At 54.2% G+C, this 27,520-nt stretch overlaps 1 protein-coding gene across 3 annotated transcripts in view; it reads right to left on the reverse strand.

Annotated features, from left to right (window-relative positions):
* TEAD4 (TEA domain transcription factor 4) overlaps nucleotides 1-27,520 on the reverse strand; it is a 65,962-nt gene that overhangs the window by 16,227 nt on the left and 22,215 nt on the right. The window contains exons 2-9 of one of the 3 annotated variants that reach the window (XM_032349112.1): nucleotides 22,571-22,825; nucleotides 10,091-10,155; nucleotides 9,588-9,650; nucleotides 5,843-5,971; nucleotides 4,742-4,785; nucleotides 4,150-4,205; nucleotides 1,679-1,818; nucleotides 417-590 (exon numbers count right to left, since the gene is read on the reverse strand). In XM_032349112.1, coding sequence (XP_032205003.1) covers nucleotides 417-590; nucleotides 1,679-1,818; nucleotides 4,150-4,205; nucleotides 4,742-4,785; nucleotides 5,843-5,971; nucleotides 9,588-9,650; nucleotides 10,091-10,155; nucleotides 22,571-22,825 — 926 coding nt within the window. The remainder of the gene's footprint in view (nucleotides 1-416; nucleotides 591-1,678; nucleotides 1,819-4,149; nucleotides 4,206-4,741; nucleotides 4,786-5,842; nucleotides 5,972-9,587; nucleotides 9,651-10,090; nucleotides 10,156-22,570; nucleotides 22,826-27,520) is intronic. The other 2 variants (XM_032349114.1, XM_032349113.1) reach the window with 2 other exon arrangements.

Consider the following 27,520-nt stretch of genomic DNA (forward strand, 5'->3'; position numbering starts at 1 on the left):
GTATGGGAAGCTGGGTGGGTGTCTCTCTTGGGGTAGCTATCCTAAATCTACAGCCTACTTCTGCAGACCCTGCCCAACACAGCCCTGCTGTGGCCCTAAAGCGAACTCAGGACTTGGCATTCCAAGAGTCCTTGTAGCCTCTTTGCCGACTCCTCCTTCAGTGTTCCCTGAGGTCTTGTTCTAGTAGTCCCCTTGAGGCTGTCCTCTCCTCTCAGGACAGGGCCTTCTCCTGCTAGCTTGGCTCTCCGGCAACCCCTGTGGCTCCTGGGTTCAGCCTCCCACCACCCTGTGGCCGCTGTGTGCTCGGACCGCCCCTTGCACTTGTGGAAAGGGCACCCAATACCCACTTCTTCTCTTTCCTCCTCCTTATTATCAACATGCTGGGACTGGAAGGAAGAGCTTATCGAAGGGCTTACCCAGAATTTCACAAGAAAAAAGGCATTGGAAGGCCCCCGTTCAAAGAGCTCCTTGAGTCCCCCCTTTTTCTCCGGGAATTTGTCATAGATCTGGCGGATGTCCACGGCTTCGAGGTAGGGGTCACTGTAGCTTGGGCTGGACTGGCCGATGTGCACGAACAAGTGCTTGTTGTACTGCGGAGAGAACAGCTGGATTGAGGAACAGGTATGGGGTAGCAGGCAGCCAGAGCAGACCAGAGCTGGGATCATGGCCGCGTGACCTAGAGCAAGTGACTTCAGCTCTCCGGGCCTCAGTTTCCCAACTGGTAAAATGGGGACAGTAAAAGGACCCGATGTAAAGCCAAGTTAATGGGTATAAAGCCTCCAGAGCTGTGCCTGCACCTAGTGGGCCTAGTCGCTGCTAATAAACAGGGCTCCGTCTCAGTCCTGGCTGGCCACTGGATGCCCTCAGCAAATCACTTCCTACCTCTGGACCTCTCTTATCTGCCATGTCAGACCACCGGCCGAGATCAGGTGTTTTCAAACTGTGCTCCACCCGGCAGACGGGGGCTGGACTGCCCCTGTGCCCCTCACAGGCACTGGACTACACCCAAAGAAAGTCTACTTCTTTTGTTGTACACACGGGGCTTCTGAATAAGCGTTTGATTAATGGTTCCTCTGCTGAAAACACAAGTTTGAAAACATCAGAGTGAAATGGTCTGTGAAGTCCCCTGGGTGCCCCGCCTCCTTCAGCTCCTCCTCCTCTGACCTTTCCAGATGACGCTGGTCACCCAGGACATGGGACACGAAGGGGACAGGGTGGGGGCGGCGCCCAAGGATGTGAGCCGGACATAGGAGGCCCCTCAGAGCCACAGGGGCAAGGATGGAGCAGGGGGGCTGAGAGGCAGGGCAGAGGGCATGGAGAGAAGAGTGTAGGTCAGGGAAGGAGCAGCAGAGGGAGAGCCAAGAGAACTGGGACGGACAGAGGACACTGGGGAGGGCTTTGGCGCGGGATCATCAACCGTGCCAGGGGAGGAGGGGAAGAGAGGGGCCGGAGTGAGCAAAGAAGAGGGAGGGGCGGATGAAGGAAAGGAAAGGGGAAGGGAGGGCCAGTGGAAGGGAAGACTGGGAAGGAATAGGGGAACTAAGGGAAACCCAGAAGTGGAGTGGGGCAGAAGGCCAGGGCAGGAAGCCCGAAGCAGGTGAGGAAAGAGCTGAAGACACAGGCGCCTCCAGGAACAGGAGTGGGTAAGAGAGCCGGCCAGACCCGGGCCAGCACCTACCGTATCAGGGTCCTGCTGCTGCTCCAGGAAGGCAGAGAACTCCAACATCCAGAGCTTGGAGCTGGCCACACTGCGGCCCTGCCATGGGGGTGCCGGGGGCGCTGAGGGCGACGGGGTGGGTCCTGCAGGAGATTCGAACCCTGCACGCAGGGGGAGAGGCACATGGGGAGCGGTCCACACACGGCCTCCCTGCCGACAGCCTCTGCGAGGATCCCGGGCCCAGCAGTGAGGCCCTGAGCTGACCAGGAGCTCTCTTGCCTTTCTTAAATAGGCCTCCTAGCAGGGGTGGTGGAGGGCGGCACTTGTACAAGCTGTACCCTTGGGCCCCTGGGAAGAACTGCACTCGGGGGGAAATGGACATTGGATGGGGGACCAAGAGCTTCCTGAGCAGCACTGCCGGGTTTGCGCCAGGGAGCTTGAGGTCCAGTCTGAGACAACCAGACTCAACCCCCTACAATGCTGAAGCCCCATGGGGGCAGGAAGCTTCCTGATCTGTTCACTGCTGTCTCTCCAGCCCCTACAACAGCGCCTGGCTCAGAACAGGCACTCGATACAGGTTTGCTAATAAAGGAAGTAAGGCACGTGGTAAGAACTGACAAGGTACGCACTCGGGCGTGAAGAGCGCAGGCTTCTCCAAAGACGGCGATGCCTGAAGGAAGTAGCCAGTACACGCAGGAGGCAGGAGGTGAAGACAGGGAAAAGCACTCGGAGCAGAGGGCCGGGCAGAGGCAAAGGGAGAGGGCTGTGAGAAGCTCAGCGGGTTTGGAAGCTAGGTCCTCGGGGGGAACCGGAGAGCAGGTGGGTTTGTGCCCGTGGCAGGAAACGAAGGTGAAGAGATGGGCCCGGGGGCCAGGCTAAGCGGCATGAATCTGAGCCTGAGAGTTTGGGAGTGACAGGATTGGAGGCGGGGCAGTGAAATGATCGGACGCCCATTTCTGGAAGGACTACGCAGGGGTGAGGCTGTCAGAAGCACGGTCCTGGGGACATTTTCAGGGGAAAAATGAAGAAGGCCCGAACAAAAGCAGTGTGGTGGAGGGAAGAGTCAGGGACACAGGAGGCACACAAAGGAGCAAAACCCCCAGCTGGGGCACCTGATGGGGTGGGAGAAAGCAGAGGCAGAACTCCAGGACGGGAGAGGGAGGTGGGGGGCCCGCGTGCTGAGGTGGGTAGGTCAGGAGCACTCAAGAAAGGAATCGGAGAAGAAACAAGCGGTGGGCAGAGGGCCGTGCTGGACACGTTCGCCATGCTTAATGCCCCAGCTGAACAGCTCGCTCATCGGTGCGGCACCGCTCACCGAGAATGTGCCGTGTGCCGGCCACAACGGGCCCCGTGGAAGCGCAGAGCAGTCGCTCACAGACACTGGGCCCCCCAACCCGATACTGGCAATAAAAAGCATCAAGGGCTAGATGGGGGCGCAGAGCGCTCAGGGCGCCTAAGCTGGGCAGGGGCAGGGCAGAGAACTTGCAGGACGGGGAGCCTGAGCCACAGCCCAGAGGCAGGGCAGGTGGAGGCACGGAGGGCAGGAGGGAGAGGAGAGAAGCTGAGTCACCAAGAAGAGCCATGCAAGTCCTACTACAGACTTTAGATCGTACCCAGAAGGCACCTGGAAGCCAGGAAAAGATGTTAAGCCTAGGAACCACAGGGTGGTCACGGAGGTGAATCACGGGGTGAAGAGAGGAGGCGGGATAAAACGGGACGCAGGTTAGCAGGCAAGAGCAGGGCCTGAACGGAGACTGAGGCCAGTGAGAGGAGGGGACAGACAGGAGGGCGGGTTACTTGGGGCTGGAAGAAAGCAGCGATCAGAATCCCAAGAGGGGCGCGCCCTGCTCTCAGGACAGGACGAGCCCCAGGCTAGAATGTCAGCAGAGTCACTCCCCGGGCCAGAGAAGGTGGTTAAGGGTGAGGATCCTGCCTTGTCCTGCAGAGAAGGAAGGAGGTGAGGGACCCTCATGAGAAAGAAGTGTCCCCTGAACAGGGAGGAGGGACACCCATGCTCCACAGCTCTGCTCAGGAGGGCTCCCTCTGCTAGCCAGCAGCTCCAGGCTCGAAAGCCATGCTCTCCTCGGATCTCCCATTTTGAAGGAGAAGACTACAGTGTCACCAAGAAGGGGGCCATTCCAAGACCCAAGCTGTCCGGGGCACTCCTGTAGTATACGGGGGCAACCAGGTGGAACAGCAGCCCTGGGGCACAGGCACTCCCCTTTGGACAGCGTGCACCCCTGAAGGCCCTGAGCCCAAGCTGGGGAGCAGGTCAGGCAGCCCAAGTGGCACAAGAGGCTTGGTGTAGCACAGAGGTGTGCGTGGTAGGGGAAAGGCAAGGGGCAAAGCCAGGACACTGGGATGTCTGTTCTGAGCATGCGCATCTAAACAGATCAGGAGCTGTCCAGTTGTCAGGGGGCCTGGGACCTGGGCAGGGGGGGCAGGAGCTGCAGGCGTGCGAGGTGCCAGGGAGCCGTGCACTGCCGACCCACCTGGCAGAGGCAGCGAAGGCTGGACAGTGTAGGTTTGCTGAGAGAAAGGTTTCACACTGTGGGAGACAGGAGAGAGCAGGTGTAAGCCTTAGGGCAGGCGGCAGCCCAGGAGCCTCCGGCAGTGTCCAGCACGCTCTGTGGGTCTGGCCCTGGTGGTCTGGCCATCAGTGGCCTTGGTGGGTCCTGGCCACCTGCTCCCTCCCCTGCCAAGTCCGTCTCGTGGACTCATGGTCTCATGGATGACCCACAGAGGCAGCATGTCTACTGGGAAAATCCACCCCTCCCTCTCGTCTTCACTCCCTCCCTGACCTGCCAGAGGGCAGCTCCCTGACCTCCTTTCCTCGGGGTCCCAAGCTCTGGCCCTGCTTCACCCTGGACAGAGTGGCGTTTCGGCAAATGCCACCCCAGGGTGTCCATGCTGCAGACTGGGCTGTTGCCTGCGAGCGGGAGACCCTGATTTCAAAGCTCGAGCCCCCACTCAAAGGCTGAGGCCAGCCTGCGGTCCTGTCCCAGACTGGGTGCCAGGCTCCACAGCACACGTTTATGCGCTCGGGTTCAGCTCAGAGAGCAACTGGCAGCAGGCCATACTCACTCGTGGGATGTTCCGGCTTGGCCCGGCAAAGCTCCTTGCCAAAACTGAGGAGGCAAAAAGCGCAGAGTCAGCAGAGGACCAGGCACGTGGGCCGCAGTGCGAGGAGGCCAGGCAGGCCTCAGCTGGAAGGCAGGGCTGGGGGCCTGGACCCAGTGAGTGGTAAGGAGAGAGTTAGCACTGCTGTCCGGCACAAGTGTTTTGAGGAGCTCTAGACTCTGGACCTGCTCTGCTGAGAAGGTGCTCCTCGGGAGAAAGCCCAGGTTGGCCATCACGGCAGGATATTCTTCCCTTAGAAGCCCACAGTGCGTAGCGGCACATCAGGCCCGAACAGTCCCAGGTTTCAGAAACCTATTTAGTTCTAAGTGTCCCAAACTTCCTCATACATGATAACTTTGTGTCGTTATCTAGGCGATATCCTGAGGGACTAGCGGTCTCTGAACACACTCTGAACACCGCTGGACGAGAGGCTCACTGAGCAAGGGGCCGTCCCGGTCCCATCCCCACATGCCAAGGGTGGTGCTGTGGGTGCATTCTGAAGACCGATTTAGTCCCTGCAGCCAAGAAAACCCTGTGAGGACACAGCCCTGGAAAGGAGGAGCCTTTCTAGACCATTCTGAAAGTGTCGCCAAGCTGGCCCCAGTCAAGACATTTAAAATCCAAACAAGGGTCTATTCCTGAGCATCAGCTCTCTGAGTGGCAGGAGAACAGTGCTGAGTGCCTGTTGGGCGTGGGGACGGGCTGAGCGGTGGAGGCTGCTCAGGGCTGCGCTGGTGCCGCACCGACGCCTCGGGCTTCAGCTCCCATCCGTCAATCAGGCCAACTCTGTAGAGCTACCCAGTTGGCCGGCTACTGGGGGCAGCCCTGCCCCTTGTGGAAGGCCTGCTGCGTCACTAGCAAGGCCCCCGAGAGGCCAGTGCCAATGCCAGCAGAGCCATGCCTTAGCATGGCCCCTCAGTCCTTGGTCCCTCCTTCCTCCTGGTTCTTCAGGCCTGGGAGGACTCAAGAGAAATGGGGCCTGGCCAGTGCCTCCAGCTCCTCAGGATGGGAAGGAGTGAGAAGAAGGGGCTGGCTCGGCCTCTGGCTCCAGGCAGCCCCACTTACCCCTGAGACTGCTGGGTGGCCTGGGCCCCGGGCGAGGGCCATTTTACTGTGGAAGGCTGTGGCGGAGATGGCCTGGGCGGGCGACATGGGAGCCATGCTCTGCAGGGCCTTGTCCTTAGCTGCCTGGTCCTGGGGAGACATTGGAAGGGAGGGCCTCAGCAGTGGTCACTACGGCAGGTGTGGGCGAGGCAGGGTAGGGGCTTGTGCTCAGGGAAGCTGTCCCAACGCCAGTGGCCAGAGCCCCGGACAAGGCCCCGGGGGATCAGGCTCGCGCCCCTGCTGTGCTATGAACTTGGTCTGTGACGAGCACAGGTCACTTGGTTCCTCTGATCAGTTTCCTCCTCTGCCACGGGGCGAAATACTTGTCCAGTCTATTTTATTAGAGTTTAAGGGCCTTGGGAAACTACCTGCCAGACTGTGTCTTCACGGGGACATTCTGAGAAGCCTTTTAGTCCTTGTTTGCCTCCACGCCCCGGCAGCTGGCATAGGACCTGGCTCACGGAAGATGATACTACATAAATATGTCAGAGCCCTCCTCAGACAGGAGTCCTCCTCTGCGGCCACACGGGCTGTCTGCAGGCATGGGACAGTCTCCTCTGGTCCCACCTGTCCCAGTCCTGCCCCATGGGTCTCCCCTTGCACTGTGGACGCCCAAGGCACCCCCGCCTTTTACGTGGCAGGTGTCAACACCCGTTACTTCCCCTCCATGGGTCCAAAGACACCAAAGAACAGGTTTTCCCTGCAGAGGCTCTGAACTAACACGTGCACAGGAAAGCATCTGTAAGCATGTGTGACACAGACGAGAACAGTCACAGTAGTAACGTGTATGCGTATATAAGCCTGCAGCTCTGGGCCAGAGCGCCCCAAACCCACAGGTCTTCAAAATGATGACACATATTTTAGTATTTCTGTATTCAGTTTTCTGTACTTCAAAAAGCCTAATGGGAACTGTGGTTTTTGTCCAACATATAGACTAGGATGGCAAGTTTTACTCAGTGTGTGTATCTTAGCTGAGGCCAAGAGACTGGATTATGTCAACTCTGTCTTTATGATGAATATATTTAAATGGGAAAAATAAATTAGCCATTATCTGATAATTAAGATGGTAGACCCAGATCTGTTCCAAGTCCCGGACAAGGGAGAACTGACACAGGCCCTTGCCACTCCCGACACTCCCCCATGACAGTTTCCCTCGGCCCCCACAACAGCCCTGTGGAGCACGCACCACCGTGAGGGAACCAGCATCCCAGCACCTCAGACTGTGGAGCCAGAACTGCAGGGGCCCTGCCACTCAGCTTCTCCAGGACCATGTGCACTCATGTGGCACAAGATGACCCAGAGAAGGTCAAGAACACGACTTCACTTTGATTCTGAACATCAGAGCACTCCTGTGAGGCTGGCAATACCGGCAGGATCCCCATTTTAAGAGGAAGAAAACAGAGGCTCTGAGAATTTAGGGCACTGACCGTGGTGGTGGCTAGTCCGAGAGCTTGGTCCAGGTTGGCCTCTGCAGGCCCAGGACAGGGGATGGGGGAGAGAAGGGTACACACAGCACAGAAGGCACAGGAGACCATTCTGAGAGAAGGGCTCATCCTCAAGCCATTGTCCTTTCGGGGCAAACCTGGGCTTTGTTCTCAGAGGCTCTCGATAACCAAAGAGGGAGCTCTCAGCATAAGAGGGCCTCTTCCCGAAGACATGTGCACCAGTTCAGGAGAGAAAAGCCAAACGTGCCACGTCAGCCGGCCCAGGCCTCTCCCTCCAGGAGGACATGTGTGATGCAGGAGGCTGAACACTCAGAAAGCCCGTGGACCTCTGTGGTTAACAACTGCCCCGTGAGGCCAGAGAGCTCCATCCGCTCGATGTCAGTAACTTACGTCCCTTCCCGGATAGCTGATCTAAACAGGCGACTGGGGCTCGGGAAAGCACGCTGTCACCAGGGTGGAACAGGAATCAGGGCAAAGTGGGAAAGATGCTATGGGGCGTGACATCAGTGCCCAGGTAACAAGGCCAGGGAGACACTGAATTTGGGGACCGGAGGGGACCTCAGACACCACCTTGCTTCCCCTTGTCATTTTACATCTTAAACTGACTAGAGCTGGAGGAAGGCCAGTGACTCACCACGTCCCCATGGTACAAGGGCAGAGCCAGGTACACCCATTCCCAAGTCCTGGGGGATTTCTACCAAATAAGAAGTCTGTCCAGGGAGACAAATTATGCTGGGTCCCAGACCCCTCTGAGAATACGAAAAAATCCTCAGACCACCCTCTCCAAGAAAACGCATGCACACAAAGATCTGCGTGTTATTTAAGGGGCTCATGGTTTCCCTCAATGTCCGTCCAGTGGTCTAGCAGAGCTCTCCCCAGCCTCTAAGTTAGAGCGTATAGACAAAGGTAGCAATTCCTTGAAGCAAATGGGGGCCATACGGATGGTCCCCAAGGGAATTAAAAGTTTCCCTTGATGGCCATAAACAGAACACTGGAAAGTCTCTTCTCTATCTGGCTCTCTGCCAGGGTCCCAGCAAGTCAGAGGCAGACCAGAGAGGGGAAGTGAGCAAGTTGGACTCCAGACCCCGGGGGGGGGGGGGGGTCTCCAGGAGTATGTGTGCTCGGCCTGAGAGGGAGGGAGCGACAGCTGAGGCCCAGCCAGCTGTCCAGGGGACAAAGGAGCGAGGTGCTGGGCTGCAGCTGTGGGGGCGGGGGACAGCTGGGCCAAGTGGGCCGTGGGGCGCAGCTTCCTGGGAGTTCCCGCCACTTGTTCGGAGGCTCCAGTGTCAGGATCACCGACAACCAGAGCCGCAGGGACCTGCAAGCTCATCTAGTGCAGGTTTTTAATTGGGCTCTGAGCTACTTTGGGGTTCAAGAGCCACGGAGCCTGAGAGGTGGATAGGAGCAAGGGGTCTCTGGCCTATTCCTCACCAACCTAGCTTTGACCAGGGCAGCTCCTGTGGTTACGTACTGATGTGATATTCTGTTTGGGGGAAAAAACAAAAAGGGCTGAAAAAAAAGTATGTTAACTGCTGGTTTCAGTCTGACACCCCTAAAAGTCAGCTCTTCCTACCTGGTAGCTGGGCAAGCTCCGCTACACACCCCTGTAGGACAGCGAGCTCACTCACCCCCACCTGGAAGTCCCTGAAAGGGTCCCCTGACTCGGGCATCCAGGAGGCCTGAGTCCTGTGGGGAACAAACCACCCGATGAGGTGTCCTGTCAGCAGCGGGGCCTCCCCGGAGCAGTCCCCTGCTGGGGACTGCTCTGGGAACTGGGGACTGGGGACTGTCAGGTGAGGCTGATCTGGAAAGGGGAGAGAACCAACCATCTGCGAGTGGAGTGAGGGGGGCACTCCCCCAGCTCCCGGGGAACAGCCGCCCCACCCCCACAGCAGGGCCTCCCAAGCTTGACCACGCCCACCCCGCAGGCTCAGGGGATGGCACTAAGGGGTCAGGGCCTCCATGAGGTCCTCAAGGAATGGGGCGTGGAGGACAATCCCACTGTGACCTGGGGAGTAAACTGCGGGGGAAGGGGGATGCTGCAGGGCCTGGGGTCACACACACACACAGCTCAACTGTCATTCCCGGTGCAGACAAGAGCAGTTACAGGCTGAACACCACTCTTCTCAACACCAAGAAGCACGCTGGCTCTGCACACCAACAGCCAGTCCCTGAACCCAAAGGGAAAAAGCGCCCTAACTTCTAGGAAGCTGGCCCCGCCTATGCCCTCGGTCCTTCCCACCACTGCTGGTTTGCCTTACCTTTAGCTTGGCCTGGATCTCGCGGGCTTTGCGACGAGCCAGCACCTGGATGTGGCTGGAGACCTGTAGCAAGAAGAGAAGGCTCCTGTCCCTATCTCCCAGGAGGCCTGTGCTCCCCATGCTGGCTCCATGACCCTCAGCCCTGCACCATCCTCAAGCCACGTCTGTGGAATGAGTGAGTGAAAGGGGCAGTCAGTGATGGGTCCTCAGTCCCGCACATCCAGCTAACCCAGAGTCTGGCGATAAATCAAAGTGCAGCTCCAGTCCTTCGCTCTCTGTTCTTCCAGCGTCCTGGGGACAGGAGGGGGCACTTTCTCCCAGCTGACGGCAGCAGGGACTACAGGGAAACTGAACGGTCTGTGGCACACCAGAAAGAGATAACCCCTGGGAACCAGCCCCGCCGAGAAGCCACCCTTGGTCCTGCAGAGGGCCTGGCCCACCACGGAGCAGGCTGGGACTGGGGTCCCTGCCCCTGGGACCCACACTCATCCCCCAGGGCCCACCTGCTTCCTGGTGCGGGTCTTCCCTGTCCGGAGCTTGATGTAGCGGGCTATCAGCTCATTCCGACCTACAGAGACACCAACAGCCTCTCAGCGGGTGAAGGACAAAAGGCAGAAACACGAGAGGATCTGGGGATCCCTTCCCTCGCCCTCTGCCCACCTTGAGTGGGGACTTGGGGTGAGGACTCTGCAGTTTCCCTCCCGCCCTCCTTGGATCCCAGGGATCTCCCAGCAGCAACAGGCCTTGCTGGGGGACTGGTAACCTGAGAGCAAGGAGGTGACAGGGCTGTGAGCCCCATATGAACTTGAGGAGCCCTCTCAGAGGCCACCTCCTCCCCCCACTCTACAACAGTGGGACAGCTGCCAATCTGTCCTGCTTCCTCCTGGGGTCTTTTGCACACTTGGGAGGCTGCAGGGAAGTGCCTGGACCTTGACACTCACCCATGCAGCCCCCTGCCCACACAGCTTCCACCATCTCCAGAGATGAGCAGTACCTCACGAGAGGTCTTGCCTTGTCTGTGGGCAGCAGGGGGGATGAGAGACCTAAGTGCTGAGACCCTGAGCATCCTCATGGAGGAGGCCTGAGGCCCTTAACTCAGATCAAGAAGACCGGGGCAGCCCACACCTCCAGCTGCATGGCTCTGACCAGACCAGTCACCAGGTCGTACTGAGTGTTCGCCAAGGGAGCCGTCTCCTAGAGGCTGAGGCTGTGTCTAAGGGACCCTGAAAAACTGTAAGGAGCCACCCACATCCCCTACTATTGTAAATGCAATTATGAAAGGCGGTTCTGTTTTCAAAGCAACAAACACACAGCTAAGAAGAGACGTGTGCCTATGCTGTAACCCCAGTGTGGGCCACAGACAGTGCGGGCCACTGAACACAGTGTGCTCAGAGCACAGGGGTCAGCTCAGGCTGGGTGGTCAGGTGAGCCTTCTGCTGGACCTTGACCACTGGGTAGGATTAGACTATAAAGAAGGGCATTGGGCTAGGGAGAGGGAGGGCAAGGGGGTTTGAGTAGGAGCTGTCACCTCTCTGGGCCCGCTCTGGGGCCAGCTCTGGGGCCAGCAGCACAGCCACCAGCCCGCCCCGTCCTGCCGGCCCTTGCTGAGCCTGGAGGGCTGTGGCTATGAGTCAGGAGGTGCGGGGGGGCAGGGGTGAGACAAGCGGGCTGTCCGCCACCCCGCTGTAACTGGAGAGCACAGCCAAGGCCAAGCTGGCCCCCCAGATGACCTTTCCTCACTGCCAAAACTGAACTAAGAGGCCACCCTCGGGAGGACTTGTCTGCCAGGAAGACTAGCTGGCCTGGAAGCACTGGACAGTCTGTGTCAGGGGAAGGGGTGGGGGAGGACCAGACCCTGAGGCTATCACCTGTGGGCTGGTCTGCACCTAAAACAGGGAGGCGGGGGCGCGTCGCTTCTCAAAGCTTTCCACGGAGAGGTATTCCATGGGCTCCTTTAAACGAATGTCCAAAAAGACGGCTCACGCTGCAGTTAGGAAACGCTCTGATCACTGGCCAGAGGGTCTAAGTCATCGCCAGAACTGGGAGTTGGGAGCTGGGTGTAGCCCAGTGGCTCCAAAAACAAGATACGGGATCTTCGCACATCCCATTCCTCCTGGACCTTCACCCAGACTTCCCTTCTTAAACCAAGCCCTTTTAAGGTTCCTCCTCCAGACGATTCTAAGCAAACGTTTACAGACTTCGGAAGCAGACCTTAACCTGAGCTCAATGAGAGTTCTCTGCAGCTCAGTTTCCTTTCCTGTTAAAGGAAGAGGCCCGTGCGAGTAGTCGAGTTCGGGGCCCAGCCTGGGAGCAAGGAGAAGAGCAAGGGAGGAGGGAGGGTTCCTGAGACCAGGAGACTGATCACAGAGCAGGAGGGCGCGCCCCAGGGAAGGGTGAGCGGGAGAACGCGGGGCTGCTGCTGGGAAAGGCAGGGGAATAGACTGTTTGTATTACGGGAAAGGCTCTGGTCAGCAGTAGGCTATTAGTAGTCAAGCTCTGGGAGAGTCAAGTTCTATGTGGATTGTGCACTGTGTCTGTGCTGGGGGTGGGGGTGGGGTAGAGGTTGGCCCCTCTAAAGCCCACAATGTTCAAAGATCAAATGTATATCTGGCATCTAGCCACTTCCCACCACCTCACCCTCCATGGTCCAAGCTCCCATCCTCTGTGGCCTTCTACCTGGATCCCGTGCCCTCAGCCTATTCTTTTTTTTTTTTTTTTTAAGATTTATTTATTTATTTATTTGACAGATTACAAGTAGGCAGAGAAGGGGGTGGGAAGCAGGCTCCCCGCTGAGCAGAGAGCCCGATGCAGGGCTTGATCCCAGGACCCTGGGATCATGACCTGAGCCGAAGGCAGAGGCTTTAACCCACTGAGCCACCCAGGCCCCCCAACCCTCAGCCTATTCTTAACACGGCAGCCATAGCAACCCCGCGGCTCAAACAGCCTCCAATGGCTTCCCATCTCACTCAGATTGCAAGTGTTCAAGCCCCTGCAATGGCCTGGAAGCCCCCAGAGCCTGTTCACTCCATCCCCAGCCTGGCCACTCTGACCGTGCAGCATCTTCCACTGGGTCTCCTGGTCGCTCCTGAGACATGCCTGGCCCACTCCCACCTGAGGCCCCACCTGAGGGCCTCCATGTGCCTCGTTCTCAGCCCTGCTGCACACGGCCCACTGCCTCCCTTTCCCACCCTGGAGGCCTTCTTTGCTCAGGTGCCTCTGTCTTAGAGACAGCTCCCCGAACTCTCTGCTGATGGCTGACGTCAGCCCCCACCCACCCCCCTGTGACGGCCTCGCATCTTTGCTGTTCTCCCCAGAACCTTCTGACACACCGCACGATCTGCTTGCTCACTCGGAGCACCACCCCCCACCCTCACCTCCAACGGAAGAAAAGCTCCTGAGAAGAGGGGTTTTGTCTGTTTAGTCACTTGTCCACACCCAACACCTAGAACACTGCCTGCCGTCTTCTGTAGTGGGCTCCCAGTAAATACGTGTTAAATGAATGATAAGGGAATGGTGAGAAGATGCTGACAGATGTCCCACAAGGTATTTTGGCCTCCAACAGGTAAGGTACACATTAAATAAAAACAAATCGCTTTTTACTTCCAACTAGTCCAACATAACTATTAAAGTGCTTCCTTATTCCGGCCTGATTTGATTTGATTTGATTTCATTTGATTTGCAGGAGCAAATCCCTATTTCTACGGATCCTGAGCATCTAAAACTTGGAAGGCTCTCTTTGAGAAAAAGAATTTAACATATAAATGCAAAGTGAGGGGCGCCTGGGTGGCTCAGTGGGTTAAAGCCTTTGCCTTTGGCTCAGGTCATGATCTCAGGGTCCTGGGATCGAGCCCCGCATCGGGCTCTCTGCTCAGCAGGGAGACTGTTTCCCCCTTTCTCTCTGCCTGCCTCTCTGCATACTTGTGATCTCTGTCAAATAAATAAATAAAATCTTTTAAAAAAATTTAAAAATTTAAAAAATAAATGCAAAGTGAAGTAAAGATCGTTTCATGTGAAGATGAACACGTTTACTCTCTTGACGGTAGCTACTGGCTTCATAGGTGTGTGTACATATGTCAAAACTTAGCCAAACTGTCCACTTCAAATACGTACAGTTCACCATATGGCAATTAAACTCCAATGAAACTGCTTTACAAATAAGCAGACTAGGGGCTTGGAAGGGGGACATGCAACGGATGGTCCTGAAGCCCAAACTCACAGACCTCCCTCGGGCCTGCAGGAAGGCGGGCAACCGCTCTTGGTACCAGCCGAGGACACTGAAGCTGGAAGATCCCACCCCGAGCACCCGCCCGCAGATCTGGCAGAAATACCTGGGCCGGCGACACCACGAGTGCAGGACACCAAGAAGATGCTCGGTTACCAGCACTGCCCTCTGAGCCCAGGCACAGCGGCCCTTTCTCCACAGCACAGAAGCAGCAGCACAGAGGGAGGCTAGTGCCCAGCAGGGGCTGAGAGACTACTCCAGACATCAGAGATGCCAGGAGCCCCAGGTCATGGAGACACAGCCCCCTCCTAGTCCCACAGCACCCTCTGCCCTCTGCTACTGGGCTCAGGAGTTTTGCCGTCCCACGGGCCATTTTTGGGAGCCACAGGAGCCAAACCCAACTCAGTTGTCAGTGTTTTTCCAAGTTGGGCATCTTCCCTTCCCTTTCTCTGGAACAGCACCCTCCACTCTGGAACGGCACCCCCATCTCTGGAACAGCAACCCCCATTTCTGGAACAGCACCCTCCACTCGGGAACAGCACCCCATCTCTGGAACAGCACCTTCCACTCTGGAACAGCACCCCCATCTCTGGAACAGCACCCCCCCCCCACCAGCTCATCTCAGGCCGTTATTCCACCCAGTTCTGTTCTGCTGATCAGAGGTGATGCCAGGGTGGAGAGTACCCGTAGGCAGGAGCGAAGTGCAGGTTCTCTGTGGGTGTGTCAAGCCAAGAGGGGCCAACTAGCTTCCTTCCTGCTAGCGGGGTGCTCCGGAGGCCACCCGGTCACACTGCTGCCACGGGGCCAGCTGGCCTCTAATCCAGGCTTTATTTACACTTATGTGGGGAGTTGCTACTGCTTCTCTCGCTCTCGTAATGAGCAACAGTCGTGAACATTTACTGAGCCCCTTCGTGCAAAAGGACCTGTGCAAATACACTGTTCACTGGGATAGTCGGATCTGCGTCCCCCTTTTCAACCCTCACAGCCACTCTGTGCCACTGCTACTGCCATTGCCTTCTACAAAGGGAAATTGAAGCACATGGAGGTTCGGGAAGCCGTTCAGGGTCACAGGCCAACAAATGGTAAGGACTGAAACCCATCCAGTCTGGTTCCAGAACTTGTCTCTTCAGGACTGCACAGCATGTCTTCTACTTAACATGGAAGTGAGGGCCATCCTCTCTCAGAAGCGAGGGTCAGACCTGGTGCCCCCAGGTCTGATGTTGCCTAGGGAAGAAGTAACTGTGGCCCAGAGAGGGGAAGTGATTCATTCAAAGTCACATGGTTTGTTAAGTGTCCCAGGTGCCACGAGAACAGACACTTCTAAGGCTTCACAACGGTGCTAGGATGGCTGTCTCCCTAGGCAGGGCTGGGAGCTGCCTCCGCAAGACATCATGGGGCTCCTCCCTCGGGACCGATCCCCACCTGGCTCTCTGCAGGAAGCAAGCCCTTGGCTATGTCCGACTCCCCTCGCCCAGGTCCTAGAGGAAGAGCCGACTATTGGGACCCCAGGAGCCTGCCCAGTGTTTTCACTCACGGACTGTGCTTCCCCCAGCTGACAGACACCAACATGCCGTGGATGGTGTAGATGTCAGAACGCCACAGTCGAAGGGAGAAGTGGAGAGAAGCAGGGAGCATATGCTAAGAGGCAGAGCCCTGAAACCACACGGCAGGCCAGCAGGGAGCAAGGGCAGTTAAGAAATGAGTGCAAAGTCCAGATGAATCAGTGTTAGGGAAAGAGACCCACATCCTTGTCCCAGCTCTGTCATCTGCTGCTCGAAGTCAGGCCAGTCTTCTCCCCTCCAGGGCGGAGACCGCATGCTGGGGTAGTGGGAGGCCAGCCTGGACCTCGGCGGGGCCAGTCGGGCAGCTGGGCATTACAGAGTGGCAGGTGGCCTTGGCCAACCCTAGAGAGGGCCTGGGTGTGGCTGGAAAGGACGCCCCCGCCAGACCGTGGCCCATCTGTCAGAGGACATGTGTCCAACAGCCCCAACTCACACCCACGGCCCCACCCCACCATAGGCAAGGACAGCGGAGGGACAAAGGGGAGCCTTGGCCTCACCACAGGCTGAGGGTGGAGCCCTCGGGGCTCACGCGACCACCACCACTTCCTCCTAACCCCACACTCGACGTCACACGTGCCCATCAGCCAGCCCAGGCTTCTCGCTGGCCACACACTACCGCTGACATCGTTATTCTACCCGCACACGCCGGTCTGGGACGGCCATTGCTGCATCTCGTTCTGCCTATATTGCCTCCCCTGTCTGCACCAGCTCTCCCCGGGGCCATAAGTACACTAAACAGCATCGAGGACGTAAAGCACCTACTGCCTAGCGGAAGGTCAGCAAAGCCAGCCGCTACTGCTGTGTTGCTCGTAAGGCCCTATTACCACGAAGGCTAGGAGTCCTCAAAAGTGGAGGAAGCACGCGCCTGGGTGGCTCAGTAGGTTAAGCCTCTGCCTTCAGCTCAGGTCATCATCTCAGGGTCCTGGGATTGAGCCCCACATCAGTCTCTCTGCTCGGCAGGGAGCCTGCTTCCCCCTCTCTCTCAGCCTGCCTCTCTGCCTGCTCTGTCAAATAAATAAAAGCTTAAAAAAAAAAAGTGGAGAAAGCTGAGAACCTGAGGGCAGAGCCCCCCACTGAAAAGAAGACGGACATGCACGGACATGCACACACCGGGTTTTGGCTTCCTAGAGGCCTCTCCCGGGAGTAAGCCCTCCCGTCCTCTAGGACCAGCCCTAATCCTGATGGCCTGGGGGCCTCTCTGTCCAGGGACCAGCTGAAGCTATAAACACCTGCAGTGGAGGAGGAGGCTATTTGTGGATAAGAAACTTCTGCCCGCAGCCTCAGAAGGCAGAGATTAGGCCTGACATCTGAGCTCGTATCACTGTTGTCCCTGCAGCGCTCTGAGGCTTCTGGAGAAATCCCACCCCACCTTGAAGGCCACCGCCCCAAGATGTGGTCCCTGATCCCCACCCAAGTGGGTGTGCTCGCTCCCACCTCCAAGTCCCGGTGCACAGGGGTCTATGCCTTTCTCGAACTCTTTGGCTGAAAGTCACTGGAGCTCCTGCCTTCCTCTCTCCCTAAAATTCGAGCTCTTGAGGACAGAGGACATGTCCCATTCAGCTCCACACCCCAGTGCTGCACACCATTAGTGCCCCCACGCGCTCTCATCCCTGTGGCAGTGCTGAAAAGATGCTCAACGTCACTAATCATTAGGGAAATGCAAATCAGAACCACAAGCTACCACTTCACACCCATAAGGATGACAATTCAAGCACAAACCAACTAACCACGAGAAGCAACAACTGCTGGCAAAGAAGCGAAGACCCCGCGACGCTTGCAGTCTGTTGGCAGAACATAACATGGCGCAGCTGCTGGAAGGCGGTCTGCCACTTCCACAAAAAGTGAAGTGCAATTACCCCGTGATCCGGAAATTCCATCTCTAGGTATTTTCGCAAAAGAACTGAAAAGGAGGGACTCAGATACCCATACACGTGTGTTCATGGCAGCACTAGCCACAATAGGGGAGAGGAGGAGACAACCAAGTGCTCACGAAGAGCTCAACGGATACACAAAACACGGTGTAGCTGTGCAAAGGAGTATTATGCAGCTATAAAAAATAACGGAGTCCTGACCCGGGCCGCAATACAGGTGAACCTTGAGGACACTGTGCTAACACAAACACTGTATGACTGGCTCTACCTCCATGAGCTACCACGAAGAGGCAAATCCGTACAGACACAACACAGAAGAGAGCTTCCCAGGGGCTGGGGACAGCAGAGTGGACAGGGAGTTAGTGTCTAAGGGCCACAGAGTTTCAGTTTTGGGTGGATGAGAATGTTCTGGAGATGGAGGGTAGCGATGACAGGTGCCACAAGATGAATTTTACACCACTGAACTGTGACTTAACAGGGTTACAGTGGTAAATTTTCCTTGGTGTCTATCTTCCCACAATAAAAGAAATAAATGAATGGAACCAAAACCAGACAGAAAGGCGGCATTATTATCATTGCCCCTAGTTTTACAAATGAGGAATTGAAGCTAAAAAAGGTTAGACCACCAGCCCAAGGCCACACCAGCTCCTGGCACAGACCAGGTGCGAACTGAGAGTCACGCCATCAGGCCTTCAGAAGTTTGAAGTCAGTGTATGAGCCAGAGCGGGGGACATGGAAGGATCTAGAAACCACAGGGCAAGAGAGCAAAGGGCAGTGGAGGAGCTCGCTTGTAAGAGCTGCCGGATTGCTAATGGCAACTGGAAGCCTGGGCCACAAGGCACCCAGGGAGACAACAGAGGATGCAAGGAGAGGAGATGCAGAGAAAGGGGGGACACCAGGAGAGCTGGGAGACTCAGGAGCATGGTGGGCAGAACGAAAGCATGCAGAGAAGACAGAGCCAGCCAGCCCTCTTGCAGGCAGAACAGAGAAGGCAAGAAGGAGCTGTGAGGGGAGGGAAAGATAAGAGTGTGCGGGCAGATGGGGGTGAGAAGTTGCCCTACGCTCACCTCTCCACCACCTGCCCATGGGGCCAGAGGCCAGGCTGGCCAAAGGTGGTCAGAGCGACCAGCATGGCAGTGCCAGGGCGAGGGTCACAGAGTGACGGGGCAAAACTGAAGGCAGCCGTAGGCAGTAGCCAGCCAGCAGCCCTGGTTGCGGGAGCCCATCCACAAGCGTGGGAGGCTCGGCTCAGAAATAACAGGCGCTAATCTGTCCTGCAGCTCCGCATATTATCTGCATGTCTGCTGGCTCTCCTCAGCCTGTCCTGCGCTGGCTGTCCTGGGGCCAGAGCTGAGAGCCGGCTGAATCCCTGTCCTGTATTGAGGTCTAGACTCCTCCTCGGGGCACCCGACATCGGCTGGCTCTTCTCCCTGCCCGAGGCCTCTTCCTGCCTGCTTGTTCTCAGCTCCCACCCTGTGTCCCGCTGGGCTGGCCCACCTACAAGAGGACCAATGGCCGCTGACTGCAGTAAGTGGGGTGTGTACAGACCGGGCACTCGGGGGTGCAGGATGCAGCTAGGGCACTGAAGGGTGGCAAGAGTGGGTCCCCCGAGGGAAGAGGAGAAGATCGAGGAGAAGAGCCAGAGCGAGACAAGGTCTGAGTCAGCTTGGCAGCTTGTCCCTCTTCCTCCACCTCCCCGGGGTCCCATCCCACACACCGGGGCTGAGCTCAGAGCTATATATACCTCCCAGCTGGACGGCAGCCCCTGCCGAGGGCCCCTTCACCAACTCCCTGCGCGGTCCTGCCCTGGCTCAGCCCCAGCGCCTGGTAAGAGGAGATGGGGATAAGCCAGTGTCTGGACCCCAGCAGGATCTGTGCTCACGAAGGACAGGTGCCCTGGGGGCTGGGTGAGTCATCGGACACTGAGAAGCAGCCTCCAGTGGCCCTGCCCGGAGCCTGACCCACCTGGAGCCCCGGCCAAGCCAGGCCAAGCCGCAGGCGGGGGCAGGAGGGAGAGGAGCAGGAGAGGCTCCAGGCTTCACGGAGCGCACAAAGGCCACTTGGGGTGATGGGGGAGCACTGTGCCTGGGGGCAGGGAACTGCTTCTAGCCTTTGCTCTCCCACTTACCACCTGAGAGAATCTGGGAGAAACTCTCGGCTTCTCTAAGCATATAAAACACGAATCCTAACCCTAACCTAACCCTAACCCCAACCCTTGAAAAGATCGAAGAGCTAGACGACATCAGAGGCCACTGACAGCTCCTGTCTTCTTTGGCATAATTAAGAGGCTCCTGGCCCCTGCCCCACTCCCCTCTCTTCCTCCAGGTCCTCCCCTGTGTGATCCCCCCACCCTCTGCCCCTCCCTGTGTCTCTGCACAGGCGGAGAGCCACAAACGGGACAACGACATAGCCAGGACAGTTTGCCAAACACCGTTTTCATCCTGCTCCCCGCGCCACTCAACAGCTCCCCTTGGGCCAGAGAGAACTTCAGAGGTCTGCAGGCTTGCACTTCCCAAACTGGCTCGGTCACAATCGTCCGCCGACTGACAAAAAAGTCTCTTAACCCAATTCCTTTACACGTGAAGTGGGGAGAGAAATATATATCCATAACAAGTAAATAAAACTACGTACCCCGCAAATGTCTACCGCCAGGTGACTAGAGAAACACAATGTGGTCTATCATACCACGCAACGTTAGGAAGTTCTGACTTGGGCTACAACAGGGAAGGCCCTCAAGGACACGATGCTAAGTGAACGAAGGCTGTCACAAAGGGGCAGACGCTGTCTGATTCCACTTCCGGGAGGTCCCTACAGCAGTCACATCCACAGAGACAGAAAGCTGAGTGGTGGCTGTCAGGGCTGGGCGGGGGATGGAATGGGAGTTGGTGTCGCGTGGGTATGGGGGCCTCAGGAAGACGCAGAAGTTCTGGAGAAGGATGGTGCTGGTGGCTTCACCACAACGTGACTGTCCTTTATGTGACTCAACTGTACACTTAAAAATGGTGAAAAGGGTAAATTTTATGTAAAGTATATTTTACCACACACACACACACAAAGAAACATCTCAGCATTCAGAGTCCGGTCCCCAGCGGCAATCCAACAAATGTCTGCTGAATCTGCCACGTTCTGCCATCTCCCTGGCCCCCCGGATACCGCAGCTCCCTCGGCTCTCTCCTGCTGAACGCCTCTTGGCCCCTTGTGTTTGTCAGAAAAGTTGCTCCTTAAAGCACCAGGATGTATGCTGCTTCCCAACAAGAGACCAAGACAGCTCTCCAGCTAAACATTTTGTCCACAACTGCCCTCCCCACCCCTTCTCACCTTCACACCTCAGCTCTGCATCAGGACCCATCCCATTCTCCACCAGAGTAGTAGAAAAAGCCAAAGACACCAGCTCTCCATTCCTCTCCAGCTCCAGGGCAATAACCTATGTAAAGCACTTGATCCCACACCTGGCACCCCAACCAGGTGCCTCATACACATCAGCAGTCTTCTCCACGAAGCTTCCACAGGGGCCAGAAGTAAGAAGCAAACACCAGAGCAGGAAGTGGTTAGAGCAAGGGTGGTATGAGGGGGCGGGGGCGCGACACAGGGCACGGATGCCCACAGAAATCAGAGAGACTCTGTGCGGACCCAGCAAAGCCACAGCAGTGGGGCTGGTGAGGAGAGAGGCACAGTTACAACCAGAGCCTGAGGACGAGACCCAGGGTCCAGCTAGCATGGACCTTGTCTCCCCAGCAAGTGAAAGAAAGAGGAATCACTGGCTTTGTAGGGAAGGCTGCAGCTAAAAGATGAGCACCAGGGGCTGTGAGAGCCCTGTGGTGCCCCAAGATGGTAACAAATTGGACACGTGTTTGCTCTCACTGAACAAAGCTGAAGAGTGTCCGCCCAGAGCTCCTGTTCACCCAGAACCCCAGAAGTGCCCTTATTTGGAAACAGGGTCTTTGTAGTTGTACTAAGATGAGGTCACACTGGATTAGGGGTGACGAGTATCCTTATAAGAAGAGGCAAGGACACACATGGACGACAGCCATGTGACAACAGAGTGGCAGCAGAGTCCAGATAGGAGTGATCCAGCTGCAAGCCCCATGTGACCCCAGCTTCCCACTCTGGCTTGTGAGCAACCACCAGAAGCTAAGAGACTGGAACAGACCCTCCCCTCAGAGCCCCCAAAAGAAACCAGCCTTACAGACACCTTAACCTGAGACTTCTCTTGAAATAGAAAATATGTTTCTGCTGTGCTAAGCCACCCATTTGTGGTCATTTCTTACAGCAGCCCTCGGAGACGAATACGGCCAGCCTCCACGAGCCTCTCACACAGCACACTTCAGACAGCTGACAAAGTCTCTGTCTTGGGGGATCGAGGGGGAACCAGCGCTGCATGGGGGAGAGAGAACCTCAGTAGAAAGCCCTGGGGGTGGGTGCCTGGCCTTGAGCCATCTTGTTGGGAGCCAGTGCAAGGCCCCCTATTGTCAGAGGACCCACCAGTTGCAGAACCCCTCCCAGTGCCTTCCTCAGCCCTGTGTTTCAAGCTGGGAGTCCTGGGAATGAAGGCCTGACTGGGGTCTTCTGACAGCTATTCGGTTTTTGGTTTTGTTCTACTTTCCCACGTACCCTCTCCTCCATCCAAAGGTCAGCACACCCCCAGGCAGACTGCTTTGTTCTTTGGCTACTGGACATGAAGGATCTCTGTATGTTCCACATTCTCAGCCCCTCCTAAAGACCAAGCCTTTCCAGATGACTCTGAGCTGGAGGGAACCTTTCCTGAGTGAAGGTCTAGAGCACCCTGCCTGCCTCTCTCCTGGGACACCCCACATCTGCCTTGTAGCCCAGCTCTGTGTTCATTCACCTCTCCCACCCCTCACCATGTTGTGAGCAAGGGCCAGACCCTCCCCACCGAGGCCTGGCACACAAGGTTCACGGCTACGTGTGTGCATGAATGAGGAATGAATGAGTCCAGGAGCCACCTTCCTAATCTCCCTTCACAGCTCAGAGTGGGGAGCTGAGAATGAGGGGGCATTTGCCTGAGGGGCAGCTTATCGGATTTTCCCAGTCCGCTCTGGGGAGATGGGTTGGGGGGGTGTTCTTCCCTTTCCCAAGTCTTCTACTACCACAGCCTCTCACCCAAAGGCTTCTCCTCACATACCTTCCCACCCCTTGGGAAGCCCAGACAGAAGGAAGCAGTGTCCGCCTTAAGTTCCCCAATGGGGCACTCCCCTTCCATTACTTAGAGAAACCCGAGGGTTCTGTGTCCCCCCGTGCCTAGGCCCTACTTCCAGAACTGAACCGTGAGGGCAGGGGCCTGCCACCCCGCCCCAACAGGCTCCTTACCGTACATCTTGCCCTCGTCTGACAGGATGATCTTACGCCGGCCACAAGGTGGGTAGATGGCCAGGGCCTCCTGGAAGCTCTGCTCGATGTCGGGGCTCCACACTCCCTCCGCGTCATTGTCGATGGGCTTGTCCAACGCCTGACTGCCCCCAGAGACGTTGCTCCCCTCAGGGGAGTTAGGAGGGCTCCACTCGTTGGAGGTAATGGTGCCGGCCTTGCCCTCCAAGGCTCCGCTTGGAGGAGCGCCCGTTGGACCTGTTTGGGCAGAAACCACAGCATCAGAGGAAGAACTATACGGCCATGGGACAGGGCACCCCGGGAAATGCCAAGCCCGAGAATCAGTTGCTCTTCCTTGTTCGGCCCCCAACAGCACAGGAGCTTGGAGGGAAAAGGCCAGGGACCAAGAGGAAAAGAATGAAGTGAAAGGTCTGGGAGAATTCAGGAGGCCTAGAATCTCGGGCAGGTTGTTCCCCCCGTGTAGACCCCAGCTTCCCACCCTGTGGTCTAGGCACTCTCGGAGCATAGCTCTAAGAATCCAAAGACAGGACTGAGAGGAGACAAGGACCAAGGGCCAAGAGATGTTCTGACATCAAATCAACAAGGGGCAAATAGGATGCAAATTATTGTACACTGTTTGTAGAAATGTAAAATGTAACCACTATAGAAAACAGTATGGAGGTTCCTCAAAGAATTAACCATGAAACTACCAAGCAAGCCAACAATTCCACTTCTGGGTATATATCCAAAGAAACTGACAGCAGGGTCCTGAAGAGATATTTGTACACCCGTGTTCACAGCAGCCTTATTCACAATAAGACAGATGAATGGATAAACCAAATGTGGTATAAACCCAAAAGGGAATATCATTCAGCCTTAAAAAGGAGTAACAGTCTGTCATATGTTACAGCATGGATGGACCTTGCGAATGTTACGCTAAGTGAAAAAAGCCAACCACAGAAAGATAAATGATGTATGACTCCACTTTTTTTTTAAATCTTTTTTTTTTTAATTAAGGATTTTGTTTATTTATTTGACAGAGAGAGAGAGAGAGCGCACAAGCAGGGGGAGCAGGAGGCAGAGGGAGAGAAGCAGACTCCCGATACGGTCCCGACACGGGACTTGATCCCAGGACCCTGAGATCATGATCTGAGCCAAAGACAGACGCTTAACCGTCTGAGCTACCCAGGCGCCCTGTATGACTCCACTTATAAGATGTATCTAATAGTAAAAATCACAGACAGAAAGTAAAATGCTGGTTCCCAGGGAGAGGAAGAAGTGGAGAACTGTTGCTTAATGGGTATACAGTTTCAGTTTTGCAAGATAAGAAAGTTCTGGAGATCTGCTGCACAACAATGTGAAAATTAACTTTCAATATAACCGAACTAATACACTCAAAAATGGTTAAGATGACAAATCTTGTATGTTTTTTACTATAATTAAAATCTTGTATTAAAAAAAAAAGGATAGAAAATAAAATGCAGGTTACCATACTCCTATTCTATCCTCAGCTTGGGCTCTTTTAAAAGGAAGATTTTAGGGATGCCTGGGTGGCTCAGTCTTTAAGCAGCAGCCTTCAGCTCAGGTCATGATCCCAGGGTCCAGTGATCAAGCCCTGCATCAGGCTCTCTGCTTGGCAGGAGGCCTGCTTCTCCCTCTCCCACTCCCCAGGCTTGTGTTCCCTCTCTTGTTTTGTCTCTCTCTGTCAAATAAATAAATAAAATCTTTAAAAATAACAGATAGATAGATAGATAAATAAATAAAGGGAAGATTTTAGCCCTGGGAGATTCTCACATATGGGGGCTACAGCAAGGGTGATTTGCTGGTGTCTCTAGAAGCTGACAACACAGTGCTGCCCTTTACCACTAGCCCGAATACAGGCTGGGAGACTAAGTGCCTGCAGGCTGGCCAAGTTCCTTGCAACCTCTCCTCCCTCCGAGATTGTACCCCCACCCCACCCCTCACTCAGCTCCTCCTTTTCCTTCACTGTGGACATTGACTATACTGACACTCATACCCACCTCTTTGTGAAGAACTGTGGGGTATGTGGGGCTTCGTGTACAGGGAAGGAAAAGAAAGTGAAGAATGCTCTGGAAGTCTTCTCTCAGAGCATCCTAGAGGTGAGAACTATTGCTATCTTTCTCTCTCTAAAATACATAAAATCTTTAAGAAAAAAAAAAAACTTTAATGGCAACAGAGTAGATAAGATGACTTGAAAACTCTCACTCTCTAAAAGAAATTTAGAAATGATAAATAAAATTTAACAAATATAATACTTTTAAATGTACAGTTGTCTTCAAAAGAAAGTAAACACCTAGAGGCCCCCAAATGAAAGAACTCCAAGTAAAGGAATCTGTAAATGAGCCATTACTACAAAAGCCCTGGGAGGCTGCTAGGTTTTAATAGCCTCGCAGATGACAGCTTAGACCTGACAGATATGGGGAGTTGGAACTTGGAATCATACCTCAATCCTCATAGAAAAGGAAGAATACTGACAAAATATGACGAGGAAAATTATCTGTCTTGGCCTAAGTCCTAGGTAAAAAAGAGAAGAGAGGGGAAGGTGGGTGGGGAAGAGAAAGAAAAGGAAAGGAAAAAGGAAAGGAAAGGAAAGAAAAGAAAAGAAAAGAAAAGAAAAGAAAAAAAGAAAAAGAAAAAGAAAAAGAAAAAGAAAAAGAAGGGGACGACTGGGTGGCTCAGCTGGTTAAGCAACTGCCTTTGGCTCAGATCATGATCCCAGAATCCTGGGATCAAGCCCTGTATCTGGGTCCTTGCTCAGGTGGGAGCTGGCTTCTCCCTCCCTCTACCTGCTACTCTGCCTGCTGGTGCTCTGTCAAATAAATAAAATTCTTAGAAAGAAAGAGAGAGAGAGAGAGCGAAAGAAAGGAAGGGAGGGAAAAAGAAAACTGTCTTTCCTTGACCTTAAGTGGATTTGAGATTTGAATTTTACCTTATGCAGGAATTCCCAGCCAATTCATAACAATAAGTAGTGGTCCATGGTTGAAAAATCCCTGATAGTCCTCACCCATATTACAGAGAATTCCCAAAGAGAAAGCCTTACTAAAAAATGATCTCAAAATCCAAAGTTGCAACATTTAAGAAAGAGGAAACAATCTACTATGATCAATATTCAACAGGACTAGAGCCCCAAGAACTAGAGATAACTGAACTATCAGATAAAAATTATTATAGAATGATATTTAAAATAATTACTCTCTTAAACAAAGAATTGGAAACATGAGAAAGAACTAGACACTATCAAAAAACACAAAGCAGACTGGAAAAAGAATCAAATAGGACATTTAGAAATGAACGTTTTAGTTACTGGAGTTAAAACTCAATGGTTTTACTAAGATAAATAGCACATTAGATAGAGCTAAAGGAAGAATTAACAACCTGGAGGATGGATATGAAGATATTACTCAGAAATATATTTTTTTTAAATGATAAAGAGCAAGGACAATAAAATAAGGCAGTTCAACATACCTTCAATTAGCATTCCTAAAAGACAGAACACACAAAATGAAGAACATTTGAAAAGATAATGGCAAGGAAACTTTCCCGAAATAATGAAATACATGAATCTCCAATTAAGGAGCTATATTGAATCCTAATCAAGAAAAATTCAAGTAAAGTCAACACATACTGAAAGGACGCTGCAGAATACCAAAAACAAAGAACAGATCTTAAAAGCATCAAGAGTAAAAAAAGACAAATTACCAAAAAGGAAGAACTATGACCTTAACATATATATGGATAGTGGACTTCTCAACAGTAGCATTAGAGGACCCAAGGTTATGTCTCCAAACCATTGAGAGAAATATAACTGTTAACCTAAAATTAAAAGCTGAGCCAAAATATCACTCAAGAGTAAACATTTAATAAAGGCATTTTCAGACAAAGATGGAGAAATTTACTACTAACACACTCTCACTAAAAAAGAAAAAAAAAGAAAAAAACAGGAAAGGAGGGGTTTTTTAAAAAGGAACTTCTAGAAAAAGAAGACATTACACACATGGAAGAGGGGTGAACAAAGTAGTGGTAAAAATAAAAGTGAATCTAAACAATATTAACTCTTGGGCGCCTGGGTGGCTCAGTTGGTTAAGCGTCTGCCTTTGGCCTGGGTCATGATCCCAGGGTCCTGAGATCAAGCCCCGGACATTGGGCGCCCTGCTCTGTGGGGAGCCTGCTTCTCCCTCTTGCTCTGCCGCTCCCCCTGCTTATGTGCTCCTGCTCTGTCAAATAAATAGATAAAATCTTTAAATAAAAATTAACTCTATAAAAACAATTAACAATGACCATGAGTAAGTCTGGTCATGCAACACCCACATGTACTCACATGCACATGGAAGGAAAACCATGTTTCTGAACTATAACGTGGGAAGAGGCATTTGCTAAAACCCAAGACCCAGTCACAATAAAAACGCTTAGCAAACTCTAGAAACAAACTTTCTTAATGTGACAGAAGATATCTTCCCAAAACCCACTGTGATGTTGTGATTTATAATAAATTTGTATTTGGTCTTTGCCCTGGTTTCTAGCACAGAGTTCCTAAGACCCTTGGAATTTCATAAGTGATAAGAGCGATAAGTATGTCTTATTATGTGAATGTGGTGACTTTTGGAATGCAGCTAAGGATGAGGGCTGGTGGCCAGGAGAACCAACCGTGTAATCAGAGGGTTGGAACCTTTAGTCCCACACCACCAGCTCCCCTCCCAAAAAGTCCAGGGAAGGGAGAGGGACTAGAGGTTAAACTAATTGCCAGTGGCCAGGGATTTAATCAGTTGTGCCTATGTAATGAAACCCATAAACACCCAAAAGGAGAGGGCTCAGAGAGCTGGTGAGCCGGTGAACACATGGAGATGTGGGAAGAATGGTACATACTTATAGGGGGCTTGGAAGTTCCACACCCATTCCCTAACCTTGCCCTATGCCTCTCTTCTATCTGGCTGT

This window comes from Mustela erminea, chromosome 6 (assembly GCF_009829155.1).
Source record: "Mustela erminea isolate mMusErm1 chromosome 6, mMusErm1.Pri, whole genome shotgun sequence".
Lineage (NCBI taxonomy): Eukaryota > Metazoa > Chordata > Mammalia > Carnivora > Mustelidae > Mustela > Mustela erminea.